Here is a 24,347-nt window from a genome sequence, read left to right as displayed (position 1 = left end):
ACACAACATCTTTACGAATTTAAATACTTAATATGACAGTGAGCTTTAGTTAAGAATATATCATTAGCAAGCTTTCTGCTCTACGACCGGACACAGTTTGCTATTCCTAAAATGGTAACATTAGAATTATTTTTCAGGATTCCTGCAGAGCTGTGCTCATTTTACATCCGTGTGAACTGCTGTCATCACTACTATGTCCAACCCCGGAGGATGAACTGGAAAAGAAGAGAGGGGGAAAATAATAAAAAGAGGAAATTGGTTTTCACAACACACTCAAAGCCTGAGTAACAGAGGAGAACTTTAATTATCTCCAGTCACAGAGAGAGACAGGAAATTTGGACTTTTAATTAGCCATTTGGAGTGCAGTTGGATATTTTTTTAGCTAGATAATTTAAACGCGAATAATTCAAGTCTGACTAAATGAAAGTCACATAATCAGAATGCAGATAATTGAATTTCTACTGCATTCATTAATTCAGTGTGGAGGTGTGTGTGAAGACTACTATGATGAGCTGTCACAGCTCAATAAAATCTCAGTCAATTAATTTTTTCATTATCTTAGTATTACATCAACAAAAAAGTGGAGTGTCCGTATATATCTATACACACGCATATGTGCTATATAAATACGTAGATATTAAATCAAAATGCAAGGAAATACCTTTCTGAATCATAATCTATATCATTTTCTTTTTTTCCTTCTTCTTCTTCTTCAGGGAAACGTCTGTTCATCAAGGCAAACTTGTGAATTGCTTCTTCTACGGAGTACTTAGTCTGCCCGGAAACACATGCCTCGATGTCTTCTGAATTCAGATGGCTTTGCAGGAAGAGGTGAAGGCTGCTATCTGAAAGCAGAAGTGCATTCTGTAGGACCCTATGTAAAAGAAAAAAGGAGACATGACCAGTGGACGGGGATGGACAATTATAGGGTGGGAAAGAGAAAAACATTAGAAATGTGCCACTGAAGTAATTTCTCTACTATGGCAAACGTGGCATCAATTACGACTCTGCCTATTAAAGGGATGAAAGCATATGTTAACTTTTATTCGATGATTTGGAAATTTAGGTGAGTAAAAACATGAAGCTAATAGTTAAGAACATCTGTTAAAAGAATAACTTCAAGGACATTTCTTCAAGTTAACCATCTGTTATGACCATGTGGATTAATTATGGAAATATTTTGCTTAGATAGTCACAGAAATTTATTCGGCTTTTAAAAAATTTACTGCCAACCAGCATGTCAATTCTGTGATCTTTATTGGCTAGGCTGTCATAAAACATCAAAACTTTCAGCAACTATTAAAAACTATATTGAAAAGTCAATAGGTTTCTCAGCATGTCTTACATTTTCAAACTTTACAAGGATGCTTAAATACACGTTCACAAGGGCTCAGTTGAGAGGTGGCTTTTTTGAATACTTAAGATTGACTAGAAATTTCTACAAAATCTTCAGCAGCACTACGTATCTATTTTAAAATGAGTCCCTAAATAAAATCGCTCCCAGCCAATTTTACTATATATGTAATTAAAGTATGATAATTTTGTAATAAGTACATACTAGCCTTCTCACACGCAAGATCGAAGTTTACAAAGAGAATACAAATTTCAGCAGGTGCATCAGAACTGCATGGAGGATGAAAAACTGCCCTGTAGCAGAATCTGCACACGCTCCAATTCATATTAGCAGTGAATGTGTCTTTTTCTGAAATGCATGTCAAAGAATACCCTTATATTTAAATAAAAACTGGTTTTCTCTTTTTAGCAAAGATTTTGATATAGGATAATTTAGTCTCTATTAATAGCTCGATAATGATATAACACAGACACTAAGACCAGACATAGGAGACAAAACTGAAACACTGAAACCCAAGTATAATTCTGTCCAACATGGGATTTTTTTCATATAGAGATCTATGAAAAACAGAGTATGTATTTCATACCAAACGAAACTTACTTTATATTCTGCATTTTTTAAACAAGTAATTAGATAAGTAAATCTCTTTTGGCCATTCATATTAATTTACTTAAAATCCAAGGTCACTGGAATATTTCCTTCTCTTCCATATAAAACAGAATTATTTCTTCAAGAAGGCAAGCATCTAAAAATGCACAGGATCAAAACCGAAATCTAGCTGTCCTCTTTGCTTCAAATAGGCTTACAAATGTAGTTTGAGAAATACTCTTTACTGACCTACTAAAAGGAAAAGGAAAACCTTCGTACCTTTTTGAAAGGCAAAGTCTCAAGCAAAGCAGTTAAATATTTACACTCCCTCCATGTCCTCTGCCCTGGGTGCCCTCAGAAGATGACCATATCACATGATAAAGATTAATTTACCAAGTATAAGGAGTAAAGTAATAAATCCCTTTTACTACTCTTTGAGATTTATTTTCTACCTTTATAAATGTTTACCACTCTTGTTTTGAATGCTTCAAATCAAGAGAAGATTTATATAGCAACGAGCCATTAATATTACCTTGCATTTGCTGTGAAGTTTGAACGGAGTGTTTCCTGTGTCCTTTGTCAGTGGTTTCCTGCCAGCAGTGTTACAAGTAACTGTTCATAGGATTATACTTACTGCTTTGTTTCTGCTGGAAATGTATTTCCTTTATAAAATAATGGGTAATCTTTAAAACTGATTTTAGATGGTTTGAGGCATTACACCACAAAAGTAATGAGCACTAATGCCAATGATATTGGACACAAATTCATTTTAGCTTTATTTCATGTCTAAAGCAATTCTACTGAGCCTTGAACTGGTCACACACTGTTATTAACTTGCTAGTAACCTAACACATGGGTACAGCAAACAAAAGTGATCGGAGTCCAGGTTGATCTGCACCTCAAGGCTACTGTCCTTTTTCTTGAGCTATAATTCAATTTCCAATTTTACTGTGCATTAGACTCATTTCCCAGTGTTTTCTTTTCTGCTTAATACTGCCATCTGGAGGACACACAGGTGAACAGCCAGAGGGAGCCCGGCACACCCAGCTCACAATCCTGAACTGGGGAGAAGGATGTTCAGGGAACATCTGAACACCCACACAGGCCCTGAGTTCAAAAACATGTGCCAGGCACAGTCTAGGTTTTTTGAATTGCTTCTGTCTGATTGGCTAAATTTATGTCACCGTACTCCATGGGTATGAGTTTTAAATAAGCAAAAATACTTTTTTATTGTATTTAGGATTTTTATTTTCAGTCCAGTATTTCATTCCAAAATTAAAAATACAAAATTTTTAGAGTGTTTTCCCATCTGGTTCAGTGAGCATAATTAGTTCATTTTAAGTAATATCTGGTTTAGTATATATCAGAGAGTGCTGTGACTGCCATCATAATATTAAACCTTATTTTACCTTAGTCATACTTGTGCCACATTTTCCACCAACAAATCTAACAGCAGAAAATCAACTTCAAACTTAATATAAAGAGTATTTAGTAAAACAGTCAATAAAATGTCATCTTTATAAGCCTCCATAAAAATAAATGTATACAATTTTCAAGCCTTTATAAAAGGAACAATAAATAGCCTCTAGAATTTTAAAGGAATTTCTGAAAGGATATTTACAACACAAGTCAAAAGTTATTCCTTTCTCCATACCAACTTTTAAATTAAACGAAGCAAAACCTGTTTTTCCTTGAATTAAACACAGCTGAAAATCTGGTTTTCCTCAACGTGATTTTATTAGGTGTATTATATATTGGTTCAGCTGAGAATATATATAGCTATGCAAAACCTAACTAAGGATGCCCTGAGTCTACTGAACCCAATATAATGATATGTATACACATCTGTATAGCGTGTGGAAGGTTATCCGTTTGATGTAGGAAAAAAAAATTCAGCCTGTTTACCTCTTACCATGAGAAAAAAATAAAACCTACAAATCTTCACTGAAGACACTCATGATCTGTGCTGTGGTGCCCTCTATTGAACACAAAGACTTATAAAAATTGTGTGTGTGTGTGTGTGTGTGTGTGTGTAAAACTAGCTGTAATGTTTCCATGGTATCCTTTTGCAAAAAAAATTTTTTTATTCAATTCCTTAATTTTTTAAGAAATACAAAACTGTAATACAAAAGTCTACATTGTAAGGTACATGTAGTTATATTAATGGGGTGGATTCAGTAAAGAAGGAAAGCTGGCTCCCATTTGTGGTAGCAATCAAATGTAAAAAGTTAGTAGGAATGCCAATTTCATAGTTAGAAACTTACCAACAGAATTTATCATTTAGTCTATAACTTCTTTTTTCATAACTATTAGTAAAAGTGACTTACAATTTAAAAGTAACCAGGGGGCGGGGGGAGACCCAAAAGGGAGAGTATAGCCAAGATTGAGGAAAAATGAATATATCTGAAAAATCTCACAATCATACTGACCAAATTTAGCTAGCATTTAAGAGTTCTAATTATAAACCTGCCAGTTCCTGGGGTTAATATAGTGCCTCTACCTTTCTTATAGTTTCCTTGTCTATAAAACTGAGATGAAGCCTGACTCCTAACGTGGTAAGTATTGAGAGAAAATATGTAAAAAGCTAAACACAGCCAGTGTTCAATAAAATAGTATAAATTACTCTTATTTGATATCCTGGCAAAGAAACAACTTTCTAATTCCTCTATGAAGAGTGGCCTGGATATGTACTTTGCTATTAATGATGCATTACTTCACAAATGACCTTAAAATGGAAAAAAATATACATTTGTATTACAGACATACACCTACGCACAGAGACAGCAGCATTTTGGTTTCAAAGGGTTTGAACATATATAGCGCTCTTAGTTCATAACTTCAAAACTTACCTAAAAACCAAGTTTTAAAAGTACCTGCTAAAAATCTACAACACAGGCATGTTTCACATTTTAATGCTGTGGTGTTTCCCTCTCAAGTTCCGAAAGTGCTCTACAAACAAGGTACAGGCTACTAACGGTGGCCCTACTTAATGGGTAACCATCAGGGCCTCAGAGGACAGCAAGGTGGGGTCAGGACACAGATGGCTGGCTGAGGTGCACGTCACATCCCGTTTGCCAAAGTGGGCTTAGGCTGGGGTGACAGAGGGGGTGTACCCGGGGCAAAGACATGCGAGGTTGCTATTTCTACACAAACTAGACAAAGAACATGAATCAGAATCCGAGGGGCACAGAAAAGAAGGTGGCGAGGACTGGAAGGGTCACAGTATTCAGGGCATTTAGGTCAGGACTGAATCCAACCGTGTGGTATTAGACTCCTTACTTCCTTCAGGTTCAAACCACGTGGAAGCACCAGCTTTCATTTTTAACGTGAAACTCATCACTTGGAGACTAATGTTCACAGACCATAATGGAACAAATAACATCATAAGAGAACTTGGTGTCCGTTTCATGATTTGACTTCCGCATGGTAATCCAGATCCAATTTTAATGAATCTAGCCATCCCTGCTATGTATATAGTCGCTTCCCACTAGAATGGAAGCTTCAAGAGGTCAAGGATATGTGTCCCTCTTGTGCAGTCCTATATCCCCAGTACCCAGCCTGGTCCAAAGTAGTCACTTAATAAATAGGTTTGCAGAGTCCTTTCCAAGCCATTCTCTGAATGAATTAACTACCCACGAGGTCGGCAATACATGTGTTACATTATTGCATTCTTTCTAGCAAACCAAGGCTCACAGGAATGAGGTGACTTTTCCAAGGTCGAAGAGTCAGAAAACACTCAGGAGCCAAGATTCACAGGAGACCTGGAACCCAGTTCCTCAAGCCCCTGACCCACGACACTTTCCATTATGACCTCTGCATCAGATTCCACCAGCAAACTGCCAAATGACACGGCACGCCCAAACAACCTAGAGTAACTAAGCACAGCCCCTCTGCAGCCCAGTGACTCTCACTCTGGCATGAATCTGGTTGACCAATTGTGCAAGGAAAGGTCATGTTTAAAACAATGAAGTGATTCCTGGTCGAAAAACGCATGCCCTGCACTTAACCAGCAACATAAATATAGAGACACGGACTGGCCTTTGATCTCAAATAAGGAGATTTCTCTACCAAAAACATGTAGCTCCCCAACACTTCTGGGGACTGCAGGATTTGACTAGCTCTGTCCAGGTCTCACTGGCGATGGCCAGTCTGCAGCTTCCCTGAGCAGCATCTGGAGCGACAAGCCACTCTGCAAACCTGGCTGCGAGGACCACGTCTTAAGGGAGAGGCCATTAGCCACCTGGGTCCCATACAGACAATTAAAATTGGAGCTATCCCCAAAGGGAAAGGGCAGAAGAAATTTGACTTGGTTTTTGCCATGCCTATGATACCCCAAAGAACACCAGTGTGAGGTTTTCTGAGAACTTGGCTCGGTTAATCAATTCTTCTGGTCTCTTGTCATTTTTATTCCTCTGCCTTCTTTTTCTCTTCCGACCCTCCCTCAATTTATAATCTTGGATGTTTCTGTATGTCTCCATGACCCCCTCAAAGGAAAAGCATGATATCAATCTAATAGAAATAAATGTTAATATTCATGTGGATACTTAATACCCAAACCCTTGATGAGTGAGCCATATGGGGAGAGGGCAGTATATTATTTCAGGCTAGCTCAAAGTTACTGTGTAGGAAACTCAAAAGGAGACGGCTTCAGATCCTGAAGCTAGTAGAAAAAGACAGTTCAGGAGACTGGGCCCCGCCACTAACTAGTGGTCATAGGACTCATCCTATTTCCTTATCTACAAAATAGCAAAATAGAAAAATTAGCTCAAAGCTATTTCATTTAAGTACATTAAAATAATGGCCGATACTTGGATACCACACATTATATGTCAGTGTGTTGTGAGTGTTTTACATTCGTTCACTGATTGAATCCTCTCGACAACCTTATGAAGTAGATACTATTATTACCCCATTTTATAGATGGGCAAACACAGGCACAGAGGAGGTAAAAGACTTGCCCAAGTCCCCAGCTAATAAGTAGGAGAAGCAGGATTTGAACTCAGGCAGTCTGGCCATAGGGTCTGTGTGCAAACCACTGTGTTGTCCCGTGGGATAGGTAGGTATTCCAGCATTCCAGAGTGGAAAAAAAGGGGAATTATAGCAGTGTGAATTCAAGTCACTTTCACTGCAGTACCAACCATCACCAAGTACCCCAGAGTTAATAACCCACTGAGACTATTCAAACACCAATTAATACTCCCTTATAAACATTCTCTCCAAAGAGTATCATTAAGCTATTCATTTAGAGGCGCTCAGAAGGGTATTAGCAGCCCATCGTACAGCTGATTTCAGTCTGTTGATCCTAAATGTTGTAAATAAAGAGAATTTCTAAGAAGTGCCTTTTTAATAAGGCACATTTGTTTCCTGGCAAATTTTACTCTTGTCAGCTAAACTCCCAAGCAATTTGGCTCTGCTTTATAGCTTAAGGGAGTATATATTTATTATCTGATTCAATTAGTTTATTGTTTTCTTTCTGGAAAGTTTGGCCCCGGATATGCACTGTGTGATGTGAGCCACAAGATGGTGCTCTAATATAGGAAATGAACTACTGAGAGTCCCACCAGAGCAGATCACCAGCATTTTAGAAACAGAAACATTGTCCCCGACTTGATCAGCAGGACACTCAACTCTTGCAAAGCACTGTGCTCATATCTCCCGTCTGGCTGCAAACGTTTCTGCACACTTACTTTCGGAGGAAATCTTCCAAACCCTGACGGCGTTGATCTACATGCTGGCGATTGTTCATGTTGAAAAATAGGTTTTTAGATGGAAGTTCTGGCAGTTGTCTTAGGAGAAAGGAAAAAAAATGCTTTTAATCATCCAATTAAGGTGGTTTCGTTACAGAAATCCCTTAAGATGAAAGCAAATTGTGCATGATAATTATCACACAACTATTATATACATGTTATATGGTTACATGATATAATAAGGGTGTGAGAAAATCAATTAACCTAAACAAAAAAAAACATTTTTGAGGCCTTCCGTGGGCAATACTCATACAAGTCGGTATAATTCAAGTGATAAATTTTGAATTCAGATGCAGTAGTCAAAAAAAAACTAACTAAAGCTATATATTGCGATCAAGAAGAAAGCCTAAGAAATCCTTCATATTTTATATATCTTAATACATGTCAATTTTTTAATTGAAGTATAGTTGATTTACAATACTGTGTTAGTTTCAGGTGTTTTCCATTGTTTTTCAGATTCTTTTCCATTATAGGTTATTACAAGATATTGAATATAGTTCCCTGTGCTATACAGTAAAGCACTGTTGTTTATTTTATATATAGTGGCATGTCAAATTTTAAAACACTGAATATAATAATAAGGTCTCCTCAATATACTCTTTAAATCACTTACACCAGTAATGCATTACTTTGGAGTCTCTGCCTCAGCCACACAAATTCTCTATATCTTCTTCGTACACAGGATGTTTTCATTGTAAAACACATGCTATTGGTCTGTTTAAAGAAAACAAAAAATATAAGCCTCACTTGAGGAAAAAATGCTTTTCTTATATCTATAACTCCCTATATGTCCCCCAATATTCATCTAAAGTAGGATTTTAAAAATCAAAAATACATTTGCATTTATGCAAGACTCAAATAGTGCACATAACCCACCAATATAGCATCCATGAAGACAGCTGGGGTGACATAAATGAGCAGTGTTGTCCTGGGGCAAGGCATGACCCTGCCCTTCCCTGAGTCCTGAAGTAGCTTCCTGCTCACCTATTAGCACTCCCTTCAGAGACAAATCATAAACATTAAACAAATCCTGAAGAATAAATGACCAATGAGAGCTCAGGGTCATCCACTGCATTCAGCCCCATCCATCCATCCGTGGAGAAGCCTTTGGGGATTAGAAACACCTTCTCTTGGTCCTTCACATGACATCGCAGAAGCTGTTGTGTCCTTGATATGGTCATCACCACAGATCACACAAATTACCCAGAATCCTGAAATCACTTTTAAACAAGAGATCAGCATTTCTCTTCTCTACTTAGATGTTCAAGGAAGCGTGATCAAGTAAAAAGAGACATGTGGTGCACAGGACGAGTATGTGCATGGAGGACCCAAATTCCAGTCCTGGCTCTGCTATAAGGCAAGTCACTTCAACTCCAGTTCCCTGAATGGTAAAATGGGGATGAAATAGTACATCCCAATTTCACAGGGTTGTTGTAATATGCACATGGCAAATGTTATCTCTTAATAGTATTATTAGTTACTGGACATTGGTTTCCTTCCAGCTACCTTAAGGCAAACTTAGAAAAAGCCACCCTCAGAGTCCCTACCCAAAGCAAAACAGCAATGCTTCTCCTTTGGGTAAACACAAGGCTGGTAAATATGTGTGTTTCTCCTTTCTGTAAAACCAGAGACTGGCTTATTTGTCTGTTGGTTTTGTAAGAAGATCTCTATTCTACCTATTAATTTCAAAATTCTATTTTATAATCTTTACACTGCCAAATGGGAATTTTTTTTGCCCCCAAGATTTATATCATCTCAAAAACTGTTATCAACCTACCACTTAATGAGCACCCAGCCGCTGTTTTTCCTTGGAAAGTGTCAGGGATGGTGTACATTAGTTCCTAACCGTTCCCATGAAATGTATGGCACAGTTCCTGGTATTCCCGAACTTCCTAAAATTCAAAGAACCTCAGGATGCAGAGAGGTCAAGAGACTTGCCCCCAAAATACTTATTGGCCTAAATCCTGCCATGGATGATATGGCAGCAAACGCACTGGATGGAGTCTGTGGCACAACACTAACATTGTGGGACTTCCCTGGTGGCGCAGTGGTTGAGAATCCGCCTGCCAGTGCAGGGGACACGGGTTCGAGCCCTGGTCCGGGAAGATCCCACATGCCGCAGAGCAACTAAGCCCGTGTGCCACAACTACTGAGCCTGTGCTCTAGAGCCCACGAGCCACAACTACTGGGCCCACGTGCCACAACTACCAAAGCCCGTGTGCCTAGAGCCTGTGCTCCGCAACAAGAGAAGCCACCGCAATGAGAAGCCTGCACACTACAACGAAGAGTAGGCCCTGCTCCCCACAACCAGAGAAAGCCTGCACACAGCAACGAACCCAACGCAGCCATAAATAAATAAGTAAAATAAATTTATAAAAAAAAAATAATAATGTTGTGTGTGTGGATTTCAAAGCACACCAGGGCCTCCCTCTAACGTGACCCTTAGGGACTCAGGCAGCAGGCCGTTTACTCCAGAATTCGTGCCCTAACAAGGCCTGGGTGAGTATCCTCTCAGTGCTCTCTCCCCAGAGAGGACCAGGCCACTGCAGGGCCTCTTGAACCTCAGGCAGAGGTGGAGTTCAGTTCAACTGCCTTTCATTTCTCTGCTCAGAATCACTGTGCATGCAATAACTGGAGATCCGTCTGGTGCTCACACCAGACAGAGGTCTATCTATAAGTTCTTCATTTGCAGGACAAGCTCAGGAGAGGATATATGAAGGACTACCCACCTCGACAGTCCACTAGTGTAAAATTCCAAGTAAATGCTACAACTTCGGAGTTGCCTGGTACCATTTCCCTTGAGGTTAATTTAAGTGCGTTAAACACCAGCTTCTCTACCTGCAAAGCTCTATGGGTACAGCATCTAAATGAGGGTAACAAGAACTCTCCAGTCTCCCCACCCATTCCTAATCGTACAACAATAGGTAGAAGCCTCTTCAGGATCAGGCTACACTGAGATCACTGATTTATCAAGTTCCTCTAAATCTAGTTGCTTGCTTCTGCTATCTATCAAGCCAAGAACATTTATTCATCGTCAGTTTATAAGCATCTCAGAGAAGCACCAGAGCCGCCACCAAATAACATGCGTGGAACCCACTATTTCTGGTTTTAGATGGACATTTCTGAATTCACATCATGTTATTTATGTAGAAGAGAAGGATCTATACTTTCATTAACTCCCTGAAGATAATTAAATTTCATGCCTACTTATAAAGTGTGTCATAAGGACCCACAAATCTTTTAGAGGGAGTCAAAAGGCAACTAAAGAATTTCATTTCGTTTTCAAATGCTTAGTCTTACATACTTGTGTTATAATTTTCCACACAGAATGCATATCTGGTGTGACCTCATGAGTAAAACGAAAACAAAATCAAAATACAAGGCATGGGCTTCCCTGGTGGTGCAGTGGTTGGGAGTCCGCCTGCCGATGCAGGGGACACGGGTTCGTGCCCCGGTCCGGGAGGGTCCCACATGCCGCGGCATGGCTGGGCCCGTGAGCCATGGCCGCTGGGCCTGCGCGTCCGGAGCCTGTGCTTCGCAGCGGGAGAGGCCACAGCGGTGAGAGGCCCGCGTACCGCAAAAAAAAAAAAAAAAAAAAAATACAAGGCATACCCTGGCAATGGGCTTCAACACAATCATCAAAGAAAGCAGTTCTGAATTTTTACTTTATTTTCCAAGTTGGGGAACTTTGAAAGAAAAAAGGGAAGAAAGGAGAAAAAAGAGAAGTTTTGTGGGTGGTATCTGGTTACCCAATATACCAATGTAGCTATTAACAATGTGAAGATCAAAGGATGGTTAAATTTTATCTCACCTGTTCTATACAGTCACAGATAAAATCTGAGCCCGTTTCTATGCTCTCAAGAAAAGTCTGGACTAAATTAGGCAAAAGAAGTGACTATCTTCATGATCAAGGGCCAATAAACTATACGCACCTGCGGGCCAAATCCAGCCGCCACCTGTCTTCACTAATAAATTTTTATTGGAACACAATTACACTCTCATTTATGTATTGTTGATGGCTACTTTCACCCTACAACAACAGAGCTGAGTAATTTTGAGAGTCTGTATGGCCCACAAAGCCAAAGATATTTACTACCTGGCCTTTTCCAGAAAAAGACTGCGGACCCTCATTCAAGATAATCAGAGGAGGCGACACACCACTGTTCAAGAGATTGTGATACAGTACTATTTCCAAGTAAAGTAAACCATTTCTAGTCATTTACTGAATTACTCAGAATTGAGACTAAGGCAAAATAATTCCATATATTCATTTCCTACTTTCCTGTTCTACATATAAAACACTGCACATCTCTTTTCCAGAGAACTTTACATCCTCTCAAAACCTAAGATTTATCAGGCAATATAGTCTCCAGAAATATGCTATAACAGATCATAAAGAAATACCATTAATGAGCTATAAAAACTCTTTCTGCATTTTAGATGTATTCACATCTTCATACATGAAGGCAATAAACATTAAAATATTAACAAAGGTACACTAAGGAATTCAAATAAAGAACTTTAGGAACCATCGTACTACTTCATTTAAGAGACAAGCACTAATTGTAATCATTCAAATTCAGTTCTTTGAATTAGAAAAATGTTTATAGATTTCAATTATAAGTATATCATAGTATCCCATCAAATGTATGCTACCTAAAAATTACTATGATTTCTATGGACTACTGACGGCATACTTACATGAATACATATCTCATAGTCAATATAAGAATGCCAGAAGTCTTCCTTCTGAATCCTAGGATCTCGAACCCAAACACTTACAAATTCCTGTAAGGGCATCACAAGCAAAGAAACAGGTTTCAGAATTGCAAGTAGGGCTAAGAAGGGCTGAGAGAAATGACTGTACAAGAACAAAACTGAAATAAACTTTAACCGATGTGGTTGTAATCCTTTAAAAAACAAGAAGTTAATGAATCAAGCACCACAGGAAGTCTAAAAAACGCTGTTGCCACAAATGGAATTTTTACAATAACGCAAAACCAAGCTGGGTGCACTTTTGGATAGTTTTACAGGTTATGTGAAGACAATGAGAACAGATACTCTAAAACTGATTTTTAATTTTGCATCATGAAAAATAGGTTCACGTTTTTATCAAGTTGTATAAGTGGTCATTTCTTACTTTCTTCATTTCTCTGAATTAAAACTATAGGCCCTGCCTGATAAATCACTTGCTAGAACACAAGAAAGAGTGACAAAGGTCGAGCTGAAAATGACGTTGTGTGTGCACCCCAACTTCCTGAGAATAAGCACTACTTAGTAACAGAAAGATGAGCACCTTTGACACCCTCTTCTATTTTTAAAATATACCTTCCCATGTAGTAAATCATTTCATCTTCATAACAACCTCATGTTACAGATAAGAGTTAGAAAAGTTAAAAAAAATACAAAGTAGATCATTTTGTTCCTTTTTAAAGATAGTGAGAACAGGAAATAGGGGGTAAAATTTTAAATACAATCTTTTTTTTAAAAAGTGCTCTTCATTAAATCAGCTTAATTTTAAAATATGAAAACGTACAACAAAAAGAGTGTTATGTTTGGCACAACAATTCATTGCTAACTGAATTTCATTTTAACTATTTTAACTTTTTGTTTTGAAAAAAGACTTCAGGGCTGAAATTTTAGGCATTCCTTACTGCTTTGCTTTGGCACATCTGAAAAGCAGGCCGTCAGTGCTCTAGAGCAGCAGAAGAAAAAAGATTATGAGGTTTTCTGGACAGAGCACCTCCATTCTGTTATGCAGATAATAAAATGAGAATTTTTCAGGACAGAGGATTAAGAGAGGAGAAAAATAGTCCACATTCCCTTAAATCGCTTTTGCCACCTATCAAGTTCACCTTCTAAAGTAATGCTTTGCTCTTGCATTGGACACTTCTGCCCCACTGCTTGCCCTCAGTATATATACAGGGATGATGAGTTAATGTTCCAAAAAGTCTTATTTTAAAATCTTTTCATTATGTATTCTTAAAGTCATTTAGAAGACAGACAATAAAAACAAGACAACACTATAACAATACTCTAAACGTTTTGGCCATTTTTTCTTAAAAGCGTATTCTAAATTATAAGAGGGACTATAAAGACAATTGTTAGTAAGAAGCCCTCTTACATATAGTGTGATTGGGTCAGGGTAAAATAGATCCTGCCCAGAGGTGGACATGAAACAGAACCCAGGCACCCTGCCCTTAGTGCGTGTGTGTGTGTGTGTCTGTGTGTAACTCATTTTCCCAGAGTGCTTTTCACACATCCATAGTTCTTAGAAGGAGTGAATCAATCACCAATGAATCAATGAACAGAAGGACAAATAGGTCAGGAATAGGAGAGAAGACCAGAATCCAGGGTAGACGACATCTAACCCTCCAAATGCCCCCAACACACTCAGGGCAAGGGAGAATGTTGACAAGGGCTGACAAGGTTATCCTACCCCCGTTAAGCCAGCCTAAGGGAGAAGGCTGCTAGTCATCAGGTCACATGTAAGCCACACTCCCTCACAGGGTGCTGGCAGCTCCACTTTTCCACTGGAGAGGCAGAAGTTCTTGAATATCCCACAGGGGAAATTAAATATTTCCAACAGCTCAATGTTCCATATTAACAGTAGAAGATATGCACCTGTTACTGAAATAGTGGGCCTCCACTCAGGTTAAACAAAAATGAAAAGACAAAGAAATGCATTTGTCAATTTTCTACAAACCTGTCATTTAAAAAAAGGTTTCTGAACTAAAATTATAAAGTCCACAATTACCACAGCATCACAGACCCCTTGAACACTCAACATATTATTAATTGAAGATGGTAGTAATGACAAATAGTTCTCAAAAAAATCAGGACTCTTTCCCCTGTATTTGTTCGCTACTGTCTAACTACTGACATCTGCACTTTGAGTAACATGTCCCTTTTCATGGAAAGAGCACTGAAATTGTGGTCACAAGACCAGGGGTAAATTCTGATGCACTTACTTCCTAAATTATGAACTTATTCACTGAGCCTCCACTTCTACATCAGGAAAATAGGAATGATGCCTGTCCGGCCCATCTCAACTGTTGGTTAGGAGGATCAAATTAAAAAATACCTGTGAGAGCACTGGGAAAACTTTCATTAAGTGCTACATGAAAGTCAACTATTATTACGTAGAAAGGAAGATGCTTATAAACCCAGAGCACAGAGGTCTTCCCATAGACCTTGGCAATAAGCGATTCAGAAAAGCTAATCCAGATGAATACCTTTTTTTAAGTAAAAATTTATTAATTTAAGAACCTAGTTGCAAACACTTTAATACTGTAATTTTTCAGTGAAAGGCAGAGTGACCTAAAGATTTCACAGAAATTGCTTGGAGCAGGCCCCTCGTGGTATTTGTAAAAGGAATGAACATCATAATGAACACTGTAGATTCTACAGTAAAGAATCTACTGTCCTCATCTTAGTGGATTGTAATTCTTGGATTGTACCATTATTATTACTCATTATGACTAATCTTTATGCAGGAAAGATATGTTGAAAACATATTCTAAAGCCATGCTGGAAAAAGAATCTCCTAAGAACACAGCAATGCACTTTAAATGAACACTCAAAATTAACTGTGGTGCTAAGGCTCCAAATGCTTTTTCAATCCTGAAAATCTTTAACTTGGTTGAAGTGCCAAATGGCGAACTTTCTTCCTTCTCGTTCCCTTCAACGTTGCTGTTGCCCTGAGAGCCATCCCAGGCTGCTGTTCTTCACACCCTGTTAGGATTCCAGGATGACCTCATCCAAACATATGGTTTCAAGTGCTCAGCGTGAGCTGATGATTCTCTCTCCATCCCAGTCCAGGCATCTCCCCACGTATCCAACCTCCTGCCTAGACAGCTCACTGGGACATCCCACGAGCACAAAGAGTCCACACCCTTCCCACATCCTCCTCTTCATCTCATCCCCAGCAACCCCAGCCAGAAACCCAGAGTCCCCAGACTTCTCTATCTGACTCACTGACCACGTCCTCCAGATTCACCCTTCTTTGACCCACCCACAACTCTATTCCCTCTGTGCGTGCTTTGAGCCAAGGACTGCTTGCCCAACATTAATGCAGGGGCTGCTAATTGATCCCTGGGCCCGTAATTCATCCCCCACACCAAAACAAGAATGGCTCCAAAGCACACATCTGATGGTGTCATTTTCCTGCTGAAAATCCTACAAAACCTGCCCCATAACCTTCGAGATCAAGTTCAAACTCTGTAGTTAGCACAATATAGCCTTTCATGATTTTCACTCTCCTCATCTCCAAAGGCGAAGCTTACATCCCCATACACAGCATGCAATTTCACACCTGCATGCCTTTGAACATGCTGTTCTCTCTGCCTGCACTGCTGTCCTCACCCCAGTTTCTGCTTTTTCCTTCATCGCCATCATCTGGTTCTTTCTTTTATTTTCTGCTAACTCCAATCCATTTTCAAAAGGCAACTCAGACTCTAGAAATCCTTCTGGAATTCCTCTGGAAATCCTCAGATTCACCCAGTCTAATTAATTTGACTCTACTCCAAGCGCCTACTGTCTCTGGGCAGACCTTGGGCCTCCTCCCTCTTCACCACGCCTTACTGCACTGTAATGACCTGCAGGCCTCCTCCACTAGATGCTAAGCTCCTTTAGGGTAGCTCAGGCTGCCCAGCATGACTTGAGCGCCTGGCACACCCAATGCAGTCCATTAATATCACTTAATGAATAAATGCATGTCTGCAGGAATAAATGAACTGGCTTCAGGAAAAAAAAAAAAAGATGAGATCAAACTTCAACTGAAATAAAAACCTCATCCACTTGGGTTCTTGGACTCCATGAATTAATGATGTTATTTAGCAGCTGGTCTAAAGTTTATCTTCATTTAACAAACCCCTTCCTCTAAGCGTGTGCCAGTTAACAGCGCGTGGCTACAAGAGCAGTGTTTAAGGTCTATGAGAATGAACTGTTTTCAAGCCCCTAACGAACTCCAGAAGCACCTATTTACATAGAAATAATTGAAAATCATTCTGAGAGCACCAATAACTTGAGTCCCCTAAGACTTGTACCACACAACGATTTGTTTGCATCGTTGGAGTTAAAATATGTACTTGAAAGTAATAAACGTACATTTATTTTAAAATATTCTATAATTCAGATGGGTCCCCCTCCCCCAATCTGCAATTAGTAGGAATTAGTGAAGTTTCACGATACTTCCAGCTACGGATAGCACACCCAGGAAGCCAAGGTTCACCTGTAATCTCTTAATTAGACGCATCCCTCATGATGCTGCCCACCATCCTTCAAAGGAATGTTGACAGCCTGTCAGCCACAAAGGACAGCTCCAGGTTCCATAACTAGGATCATATGGATTTCCTATGAAAATTGCTTCAGTAGCAGCAGTTAGTCAATTTAATAACCTTATTAAACACTTTAATGACTTCTTGGGCCTAATGATTATATCTAGTATGAAGGAAGAAATCAGGCAGGGTAGAATTAAAAACTTAAGCTAACTGATCCCTACGGTTCTCCATGTGAAAACAAACTTCTGAAGAAAGAGAACTGCACTCTTTGAAAGTCTAATTCCTGTGTTGTCTTGTAATAATCACTCTTCAATTTCAGTGTACCCCCTTCCCTCCCCAACTCCCACCCCAGGTTCAACCTTTATCCATTTATCCATCTACCTCGTCTTTTTTTCCTTAGCCCTGATATATGAGAATAAATCAACAATAAAAATAACCATACTGAACAAGGCACGTGCATGTGCCAGGCACTGTGGTAAGTGCTTTATACATGTTTTGCTTTAATCTTTATGACAATCCTAAGAGGTCAGTAATATTATCACCTCCCTTTTTACAGATAAGAAAAATAAGGCTTCTTAAGCTTAAGCAACTGGCCCAAAGTCAAATGGCCAACAGGCTGAGCTGGGTTTCAAACTCTGGTCTGCCTTGCTCCAAAGCCTGTGCCCTCAAATGTGTTCTACTGGGTGCTTCTTTAACAATAAGTAATAAATCTCCGATTTCACTATATTTCCAATTTCACCAAAGTGCATTATTTTGGAGGGGAAAAAATTATTTTCTTTGCTATTAGCTAAAACATCAATTCAAACAACATGTTCTTCTGAAACTCTGTCCCACTAGCTTCTCAAAGGCCTTGTATTTCATCTTTATATCTCTAGCACCAAGCACAGTATTGGCACTCATTAGTAAGTGCTCATGAAATGTCTGAGAATTAACCAACTGATTATAAAGAAGATTCAAAACCAAAGGATGTACAGGTTCTGTATGCTGAAAACTATAAGATGCTATTGAAAGAAATCGAAGAAGTATAGACTTCTTTGTATATATCTGTGTAAGTATATTCTATACTGTGTTCATGTATTGGAAGAGTCAACATAGTAAAGAGATAAATTCTCCCCAAATTGATCTATAAGTTTAATGCAATTCCTGTAAAAATCCCAGCCAGATTTTTGAAGACACAGCTGACCTTATTCTAAAATTTACATGGAAAGGAAAAGACCCTAGAATAGTCAAAATAATTCTGAAAGAGAATAAAGTGGGAGCAATCCTTCTTCCTGATGTTAAGGCTTACTATACAGTTATAGTAATCAGGATAGTGTGGTACGGGTAGAGGGGCACAGGTCAATGGAACAGAATAGAAAACCCAGAAATGGACTTATGCAAGTATGCCCAACTGATTTTAGACAAGGGTGTAAAAATAATTCAATGGAGGAGAGATAGCCTTTTCAACAAGTGGCTCTGGACCAACTGGACATCCCCAGGCCAAAAGATGAACCTTGACCTGAACTTTGCCCCTTACATAAAAATTAACTCAAAATGGACCGTAGATTTAAATGGAAACCGAAAACCATAAAACTTTTAGAAAAAAACATAGGAGAAAATCTTTGCAACCTATGATTAGAGAGAGTTCTTAGACTTGACACCGAAATGATAATCCACGTAAGGAAAGAGAGCTAAATTAGACCTCGCCAAACCTAAAAACCTTTGCTCTGCACCTCCTGTGAAGAGGTTGAAAAGAAAAATTACAGGCTGGAAAATATCTGCAAATCACTCATCCCTCAAAGGACTTGTAGCTAGAATACATAAAGAACTCTCAAAACTCAACATGTAAAAAAAACAAAGAATTCAATTAGAAAATAGGCAAAACATATGAAAAGGCATTTCACCAAGGAAGACATACAGATAGCAAACAAGCGCATGAAAAGATGTTCAAAATCATTAGCCACTAGGGGAAATGCAAATTAACACCACAATGATATGTCACTACATACCTATCACAGTTTCTACTATTTTTATAGTACAGTAAACATAACTGTGTGCTAACTGTAAAAATATTTATTCTTATTACAAAAAGATGAGTACAGACAAAAGCTAACAAACAAAGAATCTCTAGGTGTTAGTATTAGTTTTTCATAGCCTTGATGAGAATCTTCTACCATAAAAATGAAAACTTGTTTCATTTTATGCTCACTTTCTCAGGCCGTTTTTATCCTATTCCAAAGTATATACCCATTTTATATGTTTATGTATTTGAACTGGAGACTCATTCATTCAATTAAAATGCATTGAGTCCTGGTTCTGAGCGAGGCACTGACATTTAACCAATGTCTTATTCACCAGGGTTCTATCCAGGGCTCCCCCATAACAATCTCAAAACTAAAATTTAGCCCCTTTCACACACACTACATTCTCTACAAATAACATGCTTGAAAGGCAGAAGGAATGTATCAAGCAACCTTCCTTTATTTCCTAATAATATTTATGACAAATAACCTAAAAGACATCCTCCAAGGAATGTTACTTGTCACTTTATAGCTTGGAGTGTGTTTAAATGCCGTTCCCTGGCAGTTTTGAACGATGACTTTTAAGAAAGCTTTTATTACGTCGGGATAAATAGCTGTGAGTGAAATTCAACTAGACCTGCCTTTTACATGACTTATAATAATTCATGATGTTATGAGTTTCTTTACACAAGCAGTGTCCAGAATTAAGGAGAGTTACCCCTTTGTATTTCATGATACATTAGTGGAAAAAACTCATCTTTTACAACAAGAAATAATTACCAACCTGTGTTAAACTACACCACAAGGACACGATCAGCAAAATCCAGAATGTGAAATCATCTGTAGGTCAAAAGACGCAGTTTCTTCAACAAATAAATTGCACAAGGGGGAAAATGGGCAGAATGAGAGGTTTTAAGCAATATATTAACCAAATGCAATGTGTAGTTCCTATTTGGATCATGATTAGAACAACCAAATATACAATTTTTTTTCAACGTAATCAGGGAGACTTGAACACTGACTATTTGATGATATGAAGGAATTAATGTTAATTATTTAAGGTATGATAATGTGGTTTGTTTCTAAGAAGGGTCATTTGTTATAAAAGCATACTAAAATATTGACAGATGAAATTACACTATGCCTAAAATTCGTTTCAGATAATTCACTGTGTGGTAGCAGGAGGGAATGGGTGGCGGTGGGGCGATAGCTTGGTCATGAATTAATAACGTGTTAACTCTTGAACCCCCAGGTACATAAGGGCTCATTATATTAGTCTCTCTACTTTGTGTATGTTTAAAATTTATGATGAAAAGTTAAAACCAGTAAAGGAAGAGAAGGAAGGGAGGAAGGGAAGAAGGGAAGAGGTCATCTCAAGGGGACTGCTCTATGAAAAGAGACACATGTGGCACTTGAAAGCGAAAGTAAGTCAGAAACATGAATCTGAAAGCATTAACCATGAGTTCAACAGGTACTGACACCGTTAACATAATGACATCCCAATACTTATCTACCTTTGAAAAATAAGATTTTTTCATTATTATAAAAATAAAATACGTATGTGGTTAAAGAAAGAGAGAGAGATCATTTCAAGTACAGATGAGAACACCATGAAAATGAAGTCCCCCTCCTACTGGACTTCCAGTTTCTTGCCAGCCTATCTAGGACTTTTATATACTTCTTCTGTTATACACATAATCGGCACATATATGTATATATATGTGTGTGTATATACATGTATATATAATTTTTAATGCAAATGGGAGCACACTGTAAATACTGTTTTGTACCTTGATTTATTCATTGCAGTCTTTTAGAAATCTTTATGTGTGAGCACATATAATTCAATGTTATCTGTTTTAAAATTAACTGTTTTAGAGCAGTTTTAAATATACAGAAAAATTGTTCAAAAACAGTAGAGAATTCCCATATATCCCATACCCAGTTTTCCCCATTATTACATCACGTCATATAGGCAGGGAGGAAAGGAGGAAGGAAGAACAAATTGAGTTTTGGGGATTAGGAAAGGGTCTTGTCTTGTCACTTCCCTTCAAAGTCCCCAGCATCGCAGGACACCAGGTGGAGGCGTTGCTTATGGGATACCCTTTGATGTTACTCACGGGTCCCAGCTCAGTCAGTTTCCAATCAGAAATCAATATTAAAACCATGCTTTCCTAGAGCAAGCCCAAAATGTTACCATCAATCAGTGTAAGTGTATCTTGAACACTTAAATGTTAAGCTTAGAGCCAACATGTCCAAAACAGCAACACATCCTTCCCATCTCTCCCTGTAGGGCCCTGTGTGGCAGGGTCCTCACGGTGCCTGGAACTGTCCTGGGCCCACTTGGTTCTGCTCCACTCAAGGTATCTCCTGCCACGGAGCTGTAGATTTACTGTCACTCAAGTGTCAATAAATGCTAATTGCCATTATATCCAATATAAAGTATGTACATTTTGAAGGAGAAAAAACTCTTATACAAAAGGTATGAATCTCTAAAGGTAGAATTCAGCCATCATGATCCAGGAGAGCTGGGGAGATACACACACACACACACACACACACACACACAGAGAGAGAGAGAAGAGAGGTTTCAGCCCACCCTTCCAGTCACATCACATATGTAGGACTATCCCACTTACACCATGCCAGCCCTGGGCAGAGACACAAACACAGTTCCTTGGAGGGGCCAGAATGTCAGACTCCATGAAAGAGCATAAACTGCTTATTTACATATCACATAAGATGAGCTCAATGTGGCTGAAGCCAAAGGTCCTTAGTGATGCAGGAAGATCAACCTGTTCATTCTGGGTGTTAGAATATAAAGAGAATGAAAACGCCTGGCTCCACACAAGATGCCGTCTGAAACGCGTTTCCTGTCACAGCCACCTGCCTTTTCATTAGGGTTCCGGGTTCTGTCTCATTAAACAGAAGAGTTGATTCAGTTGGGCCCACTTAATTATTCTTATTAAAATATGTAACCATAATATTTTAATTGTAAATTAAAGCTGCATGCACGAATGAATCTGAATTCATTTTAATTTTACAATGGCCTGATGCCAAGGCCTTTTTACAGGGAAGATCCATCAGCACAGATACTGCTCTCGTGGGAATTCAAACCAATGTGCAAATGGAACATGTTTAGCTAACAAGGGAGCCTCTCCCTCCCTGTTCTCCTCTCTCTAGATTTATTGTGGTAGTAAAGCTATTTTAACAAGAGAGACTGCAATCGACTCCCCACTCTACCCCCCCATCTTAAAAAAATTTTTTTTACCAAACTTCTAAACTGGCTCTACCAGCTTAGGTAGAACCAAGATGTCAGTCCTGGGCCATTTGCATCTTGAACAAGGATGGTAACTGGGTGTCAATTCACATGTCAACCTTACGATTAATTAGTAATGTCTCCTGTGGGCACCAAGTGCAAAGGGCTTACACACACACACTGCCCCCCTGGTCTAGATTCTAGAACAATCAGTGATATTGCATTCAGCCCTTATATATGCAGTTAGGTGGGACTTGAATTCTTTTCCACTAAACCACCACCAGCCACTAGGATATTTAAAGGCTTAACCAAAACCTCCTCCACTTCTAACTGGCATTAACTACAGGGTGCTGATGGGGTAGCTGCTGAGATAAAAATATCTTGATAATTGAGGCTTTAGGAAAGCCTCTCCTTGACTTCTAAGCTGAGGCCTGAAAGATAAGGAGTCATCAGCCTGTCAAGGTGGTGTGAAGGCTGGGGAGAGAGATTATTCCAGGCAGTAGGAAAAACATCTGTGAAAGCCCAGGGGCCCAGGGCACACAGAGCAATCAAGTTTCCAGAATAAGGCGTGAGAAGGGCACTGGGTGGAGGGAGAAGCAGGAGACGAGCCTGGAGAAAGAAGCAGGGTCGGATCACACAGGGCCTTGGAAACCACACTGAGGAGTGTGGACTTTGTTCTAAGAGCAACGTGAGAGAAACCAAGAAATTCTGGCCACACATAGAAAATGAATTGATATGTGGTGGACAGTAGTATGTTACAGCACATCCAGAATCTGGTCTTGCTGTGCTTATTTCTTGCTGACAGAGACTCAAGTATATTTCTGGGCATTATACCCCTTTCTCAACTTAACGGTATTTTCCTTTTCAATTGAAGGACTTTCCAGTTTAAAACTGCTTAATGTTATAATATTATTATATAATTAGTTATAATAAAGGACTTTGTAAGGTCAATATAATGCTTTCTTTATGCAGTTGGTTAAAGTCTGTGTCTCGTTTTTATTAACTGAAATGAACTTTAAAAATCGTGATTAAACCAGCCAAGCAAAAAAAAAAAAAAAGGCTTCTCATTGGAAAAACGTCTTTGTTGCTTTCATGGGGAGCTTTCTCCCCCCAAGAACAATTTTTAAAATGTGCCTCTGGAATAGTGCCGGCTGTCAGCACAGCTCCGCTCTCAGGCCAATACAGGTGTGTAGTGAAGCATTCAGCTTACCTGAAAGGAGGTCTGTCCTCTGCCCTTGGCTTCTGGGAGGTGATCTCTACGCCCCTGGAATGTCTTGCCTGACAAGAGTATCTTTGTTTGCCTGGGTTTGGCCACTGGACAGTCTAACAATGTGAATATGATGGAGGCTTAGGGCCACGCTGTATCAGCTGTGACCTCTGGAGGAACTAGAGACTAAAGGTATTAGCCTGATCCCAGGAGGAGCAGACAAAAAGGTCGGCCATGCAGGCAGGATGAGCCCCAATAAAAACTCTGGACACCAAAGGCACAGGGGAGCTTCCCTGTGGAAATTATCACACACTGACTTCTTGTGGAGAGAATAAGCAGTAACTCTGCATTTGGGCCCCTTCCCAACCTGGCCCTCTGCATCTCTCCCTTCAGCTGGTTCTAACTGGTATCATTTCCCTGTAATAAACCATAACAGTGAGTATAACTGCTCTCAGTGAGTTCTGTGAGTCTTTCTTGTGAATTTTCAAAACTGAAGATGGTCTGGGGAACCTCCAAATTTGAAATTGGTATCAGAAGTGAGGGCAGTGTGGAGGCTTGCAGTTTGGCCACCTTCACAGAGAAGGCATTTCCTGAAGCAAGCACCTTGGTCCCAGTACTGTTTAACACAGGGACAAGGAAGAAGCATGCCTGGTCTTCGTACTGGGTAGGGCCAAGAAGACTGCACGGATGCTGGGGAGTGGGGGTCAGGAGGTTCAGGAGGGCAGCTGTTTTGTTCTTTCATTAGCCCCCTTCTATGACGTCCTGTGGTATCTTGACTCTCCTCTGCAGATTTATGGTCAGAGAATGAAGAACTAACCTGTAGTGAGTTAAAGCATGTGGATTATCTATTGGGGGATTTCTGATGACATACCTCTTTCTGCTGTTCTGGAAACATCTTCAACACAGGACAC

The 24,347-nt window shown here is 39.2% G+C and overlaps 1 protein-coding gene across 1 annotated transcript; it reads right to left on the bottom strand.

Moving 5' to 3' along the window:
- Nucleotides 1–24,347, bottom strand: SNX10 (sorting nexin 10). Its single transcript, XM_065883832.1, has 6 exons — nucleotides 24,308–24,347; nucleotides 12,391–12,477; nucleotides 8,303–8,403; nucleotides 7,630–7,728; nucleotides 662–874; nucleotides 1–215 (listed from the first exon to the last, which is right to left on the bottom strand). The coding sequence occupies exons 1-6, from the start codon at nucleotides 24,329–24,331 to the stop codon at nucleotides 134–136; spliced, it is 606 nt and encodes a 201-aa protein (XP_065739904.1). The 5' UTR covers nucleotides 24,332–24,347; the 3' UTR covers nucleotides 1–133.

The sequence above is a fragment of the Phocoena phocoena genome, chromosome 9, assembly GCF_963924675.1.
Source record: "Phocoena phocoena chromosome 9, mPhoPho1.1, whole genome shotgun sequence".
Classification (NCBI taxonomy): Eukaryota; Metazoa; Chordata; class Mammalia; order Artiodactyla; family Phocoenidae; genus Phocoena; species Phocoena phocoena.
The sequence above is the reverse complement of the archived record's forward strand: the minus strand, read 5'-3'. Positions and strand labels throughout refer to the sequence as shown.